The following is an 11,403-nucleotide window of genomic DNA, read 5'->3' on the forward strand; positions in this document are numbered from 1 at the left end:
GCCGTGGCCCTGGTGCCAGCCGTGGCCCTGGTGCACCAGCCGTGGCCCTGGTGCTGGCCGTGGCCCTGGTGCCAGCCGTGGTCCTGGTGACGGCCGTGGCCCTGGTGTGCTGGAGTGGCCCTGGTGCCGGCCATGGCCCTGGTGCCAGCCGTGGCCCTGGTGCCGGCTGTGGCCCTGGTGCACCAGCCGTGGCCCTGGTGCCGGCCGTGGCCCTGGTGCATCAGCCGTGGCCCTGGTGCCGGCCATGGCCCTGGTGTGCTGGAGTGGCCCTGGTGCCGGCCGTGGCCCTGGTGTGCTGGAGTGGTCCTGGTGCACCAGCTGTGGCCCTGGTGCCAGCCATGGCCCTGGTGCACCAGCCGTGGCCCTGGTGCCGGCCGTGGCCCTGGTGTGCTGGAGTGGCCCTGGTGCCGGCCGTGGCCCTGGTGTGCTGGAGTGGTCCTGGTGCACCGGCCATGGCCCTGGTGCCGGCCGTGGCCCTGGTGTGCTGGAGTGGCCCTGGTGTCAGCCTTGGCCCTGGTGCACCAGCCGTGGCCCTGGTGCCGGCCGTGGCCCTGGTGTGCTGGAGTGGCCCTGGTGCCGGCCGTGGCCCTGGTGTGCTGGTGTGGCCCTGGTGCCGGCCGTGGCCCTGGTGCACCAGCTGTGGCCCTGGCCGTGGCCCTGGTGTGCTGGAGTGGCCCTGGTGCTGGCCGTGGCCCTGGTGCCGGCCATGGCCCTGGTGCTGGCCGTGGCCCTGGTGTGCTGGAGTGGCCCTGGTGTCAGCCTTGGCCCTGGTGCACCAGCCGTGGCTCTGGTGCCGGCCGTGGCCCTGGTGTGCTGGAGTGGCCCTGGTGCCGGCCGTGGCCCTGGTGTGCTGGAGTGGCCCTGGTGCCGGCCGTGGCCCTGGTGCCAGCCGTGGCCCTGGTGCACCAGCCGTGGCCCTGGTGCTGGCTGTGGCCCTGGTGCACCAGCCGTGGCCCTGGTGCCGGCCGTGGCCCTGGTGTGCTGGAGTGGCCCTGGTGCTGGCCGTGGCCCTGGTGCCGGCCGTGGCCCTGGTGCTGGCCGTGGCCCTGGTGCCGGCTGTGGCCCTGGTGTGCTTGAGTGGCGGCAGGTGTCCTGGGCAGGTCCTCACTCCCTCCACACTGCTCAGGGGGTGGAAGCTCACCCCTCCCCCTCAGTCAGCTTGTGGGGCTGAACTCGGTCTGGACGCTGTCCCTGAGCTCTTTGCTCACAGATGTGCTCTACCACTTGAGCCACAGCACCACATCCTGTTCTGGTGGCTAATTGGAGATCAGACTAGCAGTCTAGCAGTTAGTGATTATAAATGGAGATTAGTTTCAATAGTCAATCAATCAATGCCACGTTCTCATCCGTTTGCTCTTCTGTTTGCTCCCAGTTTTGGGGTTTAATTGATGGTGACCAGAATACACTCTAAGCCCTAGTTTTTAATCTATTATTGAATCTCAGTCACTCGGTGTTTGACCCCTGATTTACTCAAGCCTTAGTCTCTGGGTTTTTGACTAAGCTGGAAGTTTTCTTCTAAAGGGAGATCCCACCTTTCAAGTTTGGCCTTACGCTTATTAATCAATAAAAGCTAATTGCAAAGGGTTGAGTCCCATGTTCTAGTATATTTGCTGAGCAAGCATAATCACCAAAAACAGACATCTGGACGCTGGTGACATGGGGACGCTGGTGACATGGAGACGCTGGTGGCATGGAGACGCTGGTGACATCTGTACACTGGTGGCATCTGGACACTGGTGACATGGGGATGCTGGTGGCATCTGGACACTGGTGACATGGGGATGCTGGTGGCATCTGGACACTGGTGACATGGGGATGCTGGTGGCATCTGGACACTGGTGACATCTGGATGCTGGTGGCATCTGGACACTGGTGACATCTGTACGCTGGTGACATCTGGATGCTGGTGGCATCTGGACGCTGGTGGGCAGCCTTGCAGACGGTCACCCCTATTTTTAGAGGCTTTGCATGTCTCAGCAAACATCAAGCCACAGTTTCATTCCCTGTTCTGAAGTTGCTGTATTATTTTTAGGCCCTGGGACTTAATTATCCCAGTTAAATTTCCTTCTTCCTTAGTCTAATTAATACTCTATTTGTTTAATTTAACCTGGCCCTAACAATAGGAGTCTCGTGGCTCTTTCCTGCTGGCTTTGAACCGTGATCCTCGGATCTCAGCCTCCTGGCAGTCCTTGGATCTCAGCCTCCTGGCGGTCCTCGGATCTCAGCCTCCTGGCGGTCCTCGGATCTCAGCCTCCCGAGTAGCTAGGATCACCGGTGTGAGCCGTGGCGCCCGGCCCCCTGCCGTCTCTTTCCCCCTCCTCTGAGGTCTCACAGTCACAGGCTGGGAAAGCCCTGGTGCTGGGAGGGTGCGGGCTGCTGAGCCCCTCCCCTCAGCTGCTCATGAGAGGAAATAAACTCCAGTACCAGAGAAGAACAGAGGCTTTATTTCCGGGAGTTGGGTGGGGGCGGGGCCTCCTTTGGCCCCTTTGTCCCTTTTGCCCCTTTTTGGGCTCCAGGGGCCCAGCACACACCCAGCCCACCCAGCAGAAGACCCTCCTGTCTGCGGAGGGAAAGGGCGAGGGACAGACAGCTCAGCCCTGGCACCTCATGGCGCCAGCCAAGCAGGCAGGCCAGGAAGGCTTCCTGGAGGAGGGGCCTGTCCACCAAGAAGCTCCAGGAGCCCCCTGGAGAGCAGCCCAGCCCAGCCCATGCCCAGCCCACCCATGGCACTGCACCAGCTGGGCTGGGTGTTTGGCAGGACTTCTGCAGGCTCTGTGACAGGGGACAGGGGAGGACGGAGCGGGGGGGGGGGGGGGGGATGGGGAGGTGGGGAGGCCCGGGAGGACCGGGAGGATGATGGGGGATGGGGGGGACAGGGAGGCTGGTGGGGGGCGGGGAGGCTGACGGGGGGGGGCACTGGGAAGGCCGGCGGGGGGGCGGGGAGGCTGACTGGGGGGGGCACTGGGAAGGCCGGCGGGGGGCGGGGAGGCTGACGGGGGGGGGGGGCGCTGGGAAGGCCGGCGGGGGGGCGGGGAGGCTGACGGGGGGGGCGCTGGGAAGGCCGGCGGGGGGGCGGGGAGGCTGACGGGGGGGGGCGCTGGGAAGGCCGGCGGGGGGGCGGGGAGGCTGACGGGGGGGGGGGGCGCTGGGAAGGCCGGCGGGGGGCGGGGAGGCTGACGGGGGGGGGGGGCGCTGGGAAGGCCGGCGGGGGTGCGGGGAGGCTGACGGGGGGGGCGCTGGGAAGGCCGGCGGGGGGCGGGGAGGCTGACGGGGGGGGGGGGCGCTGGGAAGGCCGGCGGGGGTGCGGGGAGGCTGACGGGGGGGGGCGCTGGGAAGGCCGGCGGGGGGCGGGGAGGCTGATGGGGGGGACAGGGAGGCTGGTGGGGGGCGGGGAGGCTGACGGGGGGGGGCACTGGGAAGGCCGGCGGGGGGGCGGGGAGGCTGACGGGGGGGGGCGCTGGGAAGGCCGGCGGGGGTGCGGGGAGGCTGACGGGGGGGACAGGGAGGCTGGTGGGGGGCGGGGAGGCTGACGGGGGGGGGCACTGGGAAGGCTGGTGGGGGGCGGGGAGGCTGACGGGGGGGGCACTGGGAAGGCTGGTGGGGGGCGGGGAGGCTGACGGGGGGGGCACTGGGAAGGCCGGCGGGGGGGCGGGGAGGCTGACGGGGGGGCGCTGGGAAGGCTGGTGGGGGGTTGGGGAGGCTGATGGGGGGGCCGCTGGGAAGGCCGGGTGGGGGGCGGGGAGGCTGACAGGGGGGGGGCACTGGGAAGGCCGGCGGGGGGGCGGGGAGGCTGACGGGGGGGGGCACTGGGAAGGCTGGTGGGGGGCGGGGAGGCTGACGGGGGGGGGCACTGGGAAGGCTGGTGGGGGGGCGGGGAGGCTGACGGGGGGGCACTGGGAAGGCTGGTGGGGGGTTGGGGAGGCTGATGGGGGGGCCGCTGGGAAGGCCGGCAGGGGGGCGGGGAGGCTGACGGGGGGGGCACTGGGAAGGCCGGGTGGGGGGCGGGGAGGCTGACGGGGGGGCACTGGGAAGGCCGGGTGGGGGGCGGGGAGGCTGACAGGGGGGGGGCACTGGGAAGGCCGGCGGGGGGGCGGGGAGGCTGACGGGGGGGCACTGGGAAGGCCGGGTGGGGGGCGGGGAGGCTGACGGGGGGGGGCGCTGGGAAGGCTGGTGGGGGGTTGGGGAGGCTGATGGGGGGGCCGCTGGGAAGGCCGGCAGGGGGGCGGGGAGGCTGACGGGGGGGGGGGCCCGCTGGGAAGGCCAGCGGGGGGCGGGAAGGCTGACGGGGGGGGGGGGGGGCCGGTGTGCGGGGCGGGCCTGCGGGCTCAGCGGCGCTGCTGGTTGCTGCCGCGGTAGGCCATGTCCTCGTACACCACGCACCGGGAGCTCTGATCCCCCGAGAGCCTCTTGACCTACAAAAGCACCGCGTCACCCGAGCCATGGCCCTGCGGCCCGCCCGAGCACCCCCTTTCTTCAACACACGCACACACACGCATGGACACGTGTGTGCATGCGCACACACCATGTACACATGTACACCTGTGTCTGCACGCCCCTGCGCACGTGCATGCACACACGCGTGTTCCCCGTGTTCCCCCTCGGCGTGTGGAGGGCCGTCCCGGCTGCCCGCACCCTCCCCTGCGCCCCACCCCTGCCCCCTCCTCCCCCCTGCGCCCCCCCACCCCCCACCTGGGAGAGCCCGGCCCGGGGAGAGGATGGGCGGCCCAGCCGCGTGGTCTGCCCCGTGGCGCCCATGCGCGGCCACTTCCACTGACCTGGGCCCGCCGCCGCCGCCACCTCAGCACCCAGGCCCACCCCAGGCCGAGGAGGAGGAGGAGGAGGGCGCCCGTGCTGGCCGCTGCCACCCTGAGGGCCACCGATGGCCCGGCGTCCTGACAAGCACACGCTCCTGGGGTTGGCCTCTCTGGGAAGAGGGAGGGCGCGGCCTTGGGGAGGGGGGTGGAGGACGGGGGACAGGGTGGGGGGTGGAGGACGGGGGACAGGGTGGGAGGTGGGGGGGAGGACGGGGGACAGGGTGGGGGGTGGAGGACGGGGGACAGGGTGGGAGGTGGGGGGGAGGACGGGGGACAGGGTGGGGGGGTGGAGGACAGGGGACAGGGTGGGGGGGTGGAGGACGGGGTGGGAGGTGGGGGGTGGAGGACGGGGTGGGGGTGGGAGAAGAGGGGAGGACGGGGGTGGGGGTGGGGTGGAGGACGGGGTGGGAGGTGGGGGGAGGACAGGGTGGGGGTGGGGTGGAGGATGGGGTGGGAGAAGGGGGGAGGATGGGGTGGGGGTGGGGGGAAGGACGGGGGGTGGGGTGAAAGACGGGGGGGTGGAGTGGAGGACGGGGGGTGGGTTGGAGGACGGGGGGTGGGGGGGAGGACGGGGGGTGGGGGGAGGACGGGGGGTGGGGTGAAGGACGGGGGTGGGGTGGAGGACAGGGTGGGGGTGGGGTGAAGGACGGGGTGGGAGAAGGGTGGGAGGACGGGGTGGGGGGTGGGGGGGAGGACGGGGTGGGGGGTGGGGAGGAGAATGGGGTAGAGGGTGGGGGGAGGACGGGGTGGGGGTGGGGGGAGGACGGGGTGGGGGTGGGGGGGAGGACAGGATGGGAGAAGGGGGGAGGACGGGGGGTGGGGGGAGGACAGGGGGGTGGGGGGCAGGACGGGGTGGGGGGTGGGGGGAGGACGGGGGGTGGGGGGGAGGACGGGGGGTGGGGGGGAGGACAGGGGGGTGGGGGGAGGACAGGGTGGGGGTGGGGGCAGGACGGGGTGGGGGGTGGGGGGAGGACGGGGGGTGGGGGGGAGGACGGGGTGGGAGTGGGGGGGAGGCCAGGGGTGTGGGGGGGAGGACGGGGTGGGGGGTGGGGGGGAGGACGGGGGGTGGGGGGGAGGACGGGGTGGGGGGTGGGGGGGAGGACGGGGGGTGGGGGGGAGGACGGGGTGGGGGGTGGGGGGGAGGACGGGGGGTGGGGGGGAGGACGGGGTGGGGGGTGGGGGGGAGGACGGGGGGTGGAGGACAGGGTGGGAGTGGGGGGGAGGCCGGGGGTGTGGGGGGGAGGATGGGGCGGGCGGCTGCTGCGGGGGATGCGCTGGCCCTCACCCGTCACGGCCACCATGGTGCCGGGGCCCCGTGCGTGCCTCTGGGAGGCGGCCCTGCAGGCGTAGAGCCCCGAGTCGTTGGGCGTCAGGAGGCTCATGGAGATGGTCAGGTTGCTCTGCGTCCCCGAGAACGCGATGCGGCCCCGGAACGCGCGGTCCACGGTGGGCTCCACCTGGTCCTCGAAGTAGACCACGTTGGCCGGCGCAGGCCAGCGCCGCTCCAGGAAGACGCCGCCGAACAGGGCCCCGCGGGTCAGGCACACCAGGCTGACCGAGGCCCCCTCGGGGGCCGCGGCGTAGAGGGGGGACTGCTGGACCTCTGCGGGGCCACGTCACGTCACCTGCGGCCCGGGACCCCTCTGCCCACCATCGCAACAGCAGGGACCCCAACACTGCCCCACGGTGGCTGGGGGGGGACAACGAGGCGGCCTCCTCCACAGCTCAACCCTCCCTCTCCCCACTTCTCCCCCTTCCCCCTGCCTCTCCTCCCCCTCCCCCCCTGCCTCCCCCTCCCCAATTCTCCCTTCCACTTCCCCCCTTCCCCTTGCCTCCCCCTCCCCCTTCCCCTCCTCACCCCCTCCCCCTCTTGCTGAGCCCTGGCCAGCAGAGGCTGCTGTTCACCCCCTCCCCCTCTCCCTCCCCCACGGTGCCCACCCCTGTTCTGGGCGCCCCCCCTCTGTGGAGGGGACACTGCCAGCCCGCCCCCCCTGCCCACCCAGGGCCCCTTCTTCCCACAGGACAGAGCCCCAGCCCCTGTGGTTTCTTTGCACAGGATGGTGGCGGCCCAGCCCCAGGCCCCTCCCGGTGTGACCCAAGCTCTCCAGGGCTTCGAGAAACAGAACAAAACCCAAAGCACAAAGTCCTGGCAGGGTGGGTCTCCGTGGAGAGGATGGGCACTGCCCTCCCTCCAGACCCCGCCAGCTTTCGTGTCCCTGCTCTGGACACCTGGGGCTGGGCCTGACCGGGGGATCCCCTATGGAGGGGATCCTGCCCCCCCCCGCCCGGCCCTGCCCGGCCCGGGAGCCACTTACCTTGGGCACCCACCATGGTGAGCAGCAGGGCCGGCAGTGTGAGCCAGGTCATGCTGCTCCTACCCAGCCGAGCCCAGTGCCCAGCGCCCAGCGCCCAGCAGCTCCAGCTCAGGGCGCCCAGCAGCTCAGCTCAGAGCTCAGCCCGCAGCTCAGCTCTCGCTGCACCTGCAGCTGGCCCTGGCAGAGGGTGGGGCTGCTGGAGCGCCTCCTAGGGCGGGGCCTGGGGAGGCCTGCGGCCACCGATGAAGGCCGCACCTTCCGGGCCCCACACACTTGCTCCCCAGCCTCCGCCTCTCACCAGGAGGAGCAGTTCTCTGTCCTCCATGGGAAGGCTCCACACGCCACGGCAAAAGTTCTGTGAGCTCCATGCTGGGTGCAAGGCTGTGTGCGTGCAGTGCCACAGCAGCGTGCTCAGGGTGTGTGCGACATGTGCACACGGGTGTGCTCAGGGTGTGTGCGACATGTGCACGCGGGTGTGCTCAGGGTGTGTGTGTGACAGCATGTGCACACGGCCACACGGGTGTGCTCAGGGTGTGTGTGTGACAGCATGTGCACACGGCCACGCGGGTGTGCTCAGGGTGTGTGTGTGACAGCATGTGCACACAGACACACGGGTGTGCTCAGGGTGTGTGTGTGACAGCATGTGCACACGGCCACACGGGTGTGCTCAGGGTGTGTGTGTGACAGCATGTGCACACGGCCACGCGGGTGTGCTCAGGGTGTGTGTGTGACAGCATGTGCACACGGCCACGCGGGTGTGCTCAGGGTGTGTGTGTGACAGCATGTGCACAGGCACACGGGTGTGCTCAGGGTGTGCGACATGTGCACACGGGTGTGCTCAGGGTGTGTGTGTGAAAGCATGTGCACACGGGCACGCGGGTGTGCTCAGGGTGTGTGTGTGACAGCATGTGCACACGGCCACGTGGGTGTGCTCAGGGTGTGTGTGTGACAGCATGTGCACATGGCCACACGGGTGTGCTCAGGGTGTGTGTGACATGTGCACACAGCCACGCGGGTGTGCTTAGGGTGTGTGTGACAGCATGTGCACACAGCCACGCGGGTGTGCTCAGGGTGTGTGCGACATGTGCACACGGGTGTGCTCAGGGTGTGTGTGTGACAGCATGTGCACACGGGTGTGCTCAGGGTGTGTGTGTGACAGCATGTGCACACGGGTGTGCTCAGGGTGTGTGTGTGACAGCATGTGCACACGGCCACACGGGTGTGCTCAGGGTGTGTGTGTGACAGCATGTGCACACGGCCACGCAGGTGTGCTCAGGGTGTGTGTGTGACAGCATGTGCACACGGCCACGCGGGTGTGCTCAGGGTGTGTGTGTGACAGCATGTGCACAGGCACACGGGTGTGCTCAGGGTGTGCGACATGTGCACACGGGTGTGCTCAGGGTGTGTGTGTGAAAGCATGTGCACACAGGCACGCGGGTGTGCTCAGGGTGTGTGTGACAGCATGTGCACACGGCCACGTGGGTGTGCTCAGGGTGTGTGTGTGACAGCATGTGCACATGGCCACACGGGTGTGCTCAGGGTGTGTGTGACATGTGCACACAGCCACGCGGGTGTGCTCAGGGTGTGTGTGACAGCATGTGCACACAGCCACGCGGGTGTGCTCAGGGTGTGTGCGACATGTGCACACGGGTGTGCTCAGGGTGTGTGTGTGACAGCATGTGCACACGGGTGTGCTCAGGGTGTGTGTGTGACAGCATGTGCACACGGGCACGCGGGTGTGCTCAGTGTGACAGCATGTGCACAGGGCCACGTGGGTGTGCTCAGGGTGTGACAGCATGTGCACACGGCCATGCGGGTGTGCTCAGGGTGTGTGACAGCATGTGCACAGGGCCACGCGGGTGTGCTCAGGGTGTGTGACAGCATGTGCACACGGGCACGCGGGTGTGCTCAAGGTGTGTGACAGCATGTGCACACGGGCACGCGGGTGTGCTCAGTGTGTGTGACAGCATGTGCACAGGGCCACGCGGGTGTGCTCAGGGTGTGTGACATGTGCAGACGGACACACGGGTGTGCTCAGGGTGTGTGTGTGACATGTGCACATGGCCACGTGGGTGTGCTCAGGGTGTGTGTGTGACATGTGCACATGGCCACGTGAGTGTGCTCAGGGTGTGTGACAGCATGTGCACACGGCCACGCGAGTGTGCTCAGGGTGTGTGACAGCATGTGCACACGGCCACGCGAGTGTGCTCAGGGTGTGTGTGTGTGACAGCATGTGCACACAAGCACGCGGGTGTGCTCAGGGTGTGTGTGTATGACAGCATGTGCACACGGCCACGTGGGTGTGCTCAGGGTGTGACAGCATGTGCACATGGCCACGCGGGTGTGCTCAGTGTGTGTGACAGCATGTGCACACAGCCACGCGGGTGTGCTCAGGGTGTGCTCAGTGTGTGTGACATGTGCACACGGCCACATGGGTGTGCTCAGGGTCTGCACACAGTGTATAGTGCACTATCACACAGGTGTGCCCGAGTGTGTGTGTGCTTCCTCGCGCACAGTGATGGTGTGAACGACAGTGCAGGGCTGCAGTCCCTGGGGACTGGCCTGGCCCCTCCCTCCGGGCGCGGCCCCTCACCCAGGGGCGTGTGGGCCGGGGCTGGGGGCGCGGCTGTGTTGAGGGGCGCAGGCGGGGCCGCTCTGCCTGGACCCAGCTTCCCGCAGCCGCGCGGTCTCTGCCTCTGTGACGGGCAGGAGGGAGGTGTGGCTGCTGGGGGCTGTGCCTGGTGCGTGGCGGGCACTGGCGGAGAGGCCCGGCCTATGGGCCCAGCTCAGCATCACCGAGACTCGAACCGACTTTGTATGAAATGGGCTGAGGCTCCCAGGACCTGCTGGGGCCCTGGGAGAGACCCGGACGGCAGGGGCCATGCCTGCGTTGGGTTGGGAGTCTCTGAGCCCGGCCTCCGCCTTCTTCTTCTTCAAGACCCAACTTTGCTTACAGAGGCCAAGAAAAGATTCCTGTAAGGATTTTTTTCTAAAACAATTGCATTTCTCTGCTGGACCACAAGCCGCTTCCGGTTTTCTGAGTGGTTTATCGGGGATAAGACTCTCACAGAGTTTCCTGCCCAGCCTGGCTTTGAACTGAGGTCCTCCGATCTCAGCCTCCTGAGTAGCTCGGATGACAGGTGTGAGCCACCGGCACCTGCTGTTTGTTTTTTAATACTCATTAAAGATTAGGATTACAGCTGGGTGCTGGTGGCTCCTGCAGATAATCCCAGCTACTCAGGAAGCTGAGGTCTGAGGATTGTGGTTCAAAGCCAGCCTGGGTCAAAGTCTGTTAGGCTCATCCAACTAACCATCAATAAGCTGGAAAGGGCGCTGTGGCTCAACTGGTGGAGCACTAGCCTTGAGCTAAAGGGCTCAGGGACGGTGACCAGGCCTAGAGTTCCAGCTCCAGAACCAGCACACACGCACACGCACACACACACGCACACACATGTGCACACCGACACACACGCACGCACACACACAGAGATTAGGATTATAGTATTTTTTTTCTAAAGCAGTGCATGTGGTAGATCTGGAAAGGTCTGGAAAGAATCATTTGTTTCCTGTTTTAGAAGGAAACACTCAAATCCCCATTGCAATGGCCCAACGTCAACCGTCTGCGCCCAAGAGGAGTATGGAGTGAGCAGAACCAGGGAGGGTGTGCAGGGGAGGTGGGAGGCTGGGGTTGGGAGGGGGGCCCGGGGCGGGTGGGGGGGCCGGGGGCCAGTGGGGGAGGCCGGGCACCCTGGCACAGCCCTGTCCAGCCCTGTTCTGGGGTCCCTGCCCGCCCTCTGGTGGTGGGACGTGGAGAGGCGTTGTTTTTCAGGCCCCAGGAGCCAGGCAGATTTGCCCTGGGCGATGCAGAGGGGGTCTTCCCACCCCCCTGGAGGGAGGGCCTGATCCAAGGAGCCCCGCAGAAGGAAAGGAGCCCAGGGCCTCGGAGGGCAGAGGACGGGTGGACGTGGGCCGCAGGGAGCCGGGTCTGCTTCCCGCATTGTGTGATGCCTGCACTGCCCAGCGGTCCAGACCCTTCTCAAGTGAGCTGGGCCAAGAGGCACAGAGACTCAAGTTCCACGTCAGAGCAGGGTCCCGGCCACACCCGCGCCATAAATGTAAACCGTGCTGATAACAGACTGTGTGAGCTTCCGGTCAGCAGCCTGGAGTCCCGGGGGAAAGGCACACTCCAGTCCCCTCCAGTCCCCGGGGCCGAGGGTGCCCTGGGTGAGGGGCGGCCGAGGCAGTGCCCAGAGGCAGAGTGCGCTGGTGCGGAG

General features: G+C 67.8%; 1 protein-coding gene across 1 annotated transcript; it reads right to left on the minus strand.

Moving 5' to 3' along the window:
* Positions 1-4,264: 4,264 nt before the first annotated feature.
* Cd7 (CD7 molecule) lies at positions 4,265-7,282 on the minus strand. Its single transcript, XM_070031714.1, has 4 exons — positions 7,130-7,282; positions 6,100-6,417; positions 4,776-4,924; positions 4,265-4,412 (listed from the first exon to the last, which is right to left on the minus strand). The coding sequence occupies exons 1-4, from the start codon at positions 7,179-7,181 to the stop codon at positions 4,326-4,328; spliced, it is 606 nt and encodes a 201-aa protein (XP_069887815.1). The 5' UTR covers positions 7,182-7,282; the 3' UTR covers positions 4,265-4,325.
* Positions 7,283-11,403: the final 4,121 nt, after the last annotated feature.

Source organism: Dipodomys merriami, unplaced genomic scaffold (assembly GCF_024711535.1).
Source record: "Dipodomys merriami isolate MVZ:Mamm:240054 unplaced genomic scaffold, mDipMer1.0.p SCAF_202, whole genome shotgun sequence".
In the NCBI taxonomy this organism is placed as follows: Eukaryota; Metazoa; Chordata; class Mammalia; order Rodentia; family Heteromyidae; genus Dipodomys; species Dipodomys merriami.

What these genes read in the sequence shown, in the direction of transcription:
- Cd7 (XM_070031714.1), bottom strand. Translation starts at nt 7,181, where the DNA reads ATGACCTGGCTCACACTGCCGGCCCTGCTGCTCACCATGGTGGGTGCC. An exon ending in CACCATGGTGGCCGTGACGG is followed by an intron (nt 4,925 to 6,099) that starts GTGAGGGCCAGC and finishes CCCTCTTCCCAG; the next exon opens with AGAGGCCAACCCCAGGAGCG. An exon ending in GGCGGCGGCGGCGGGCCCAG is followed by an intron (nt 4,413 to 4,775) that starts GTCAGTGGAAGT and finishes GTGCTTTTGTAG; the next exon opens with GTCAAGAGGCTCTCGGGGGA.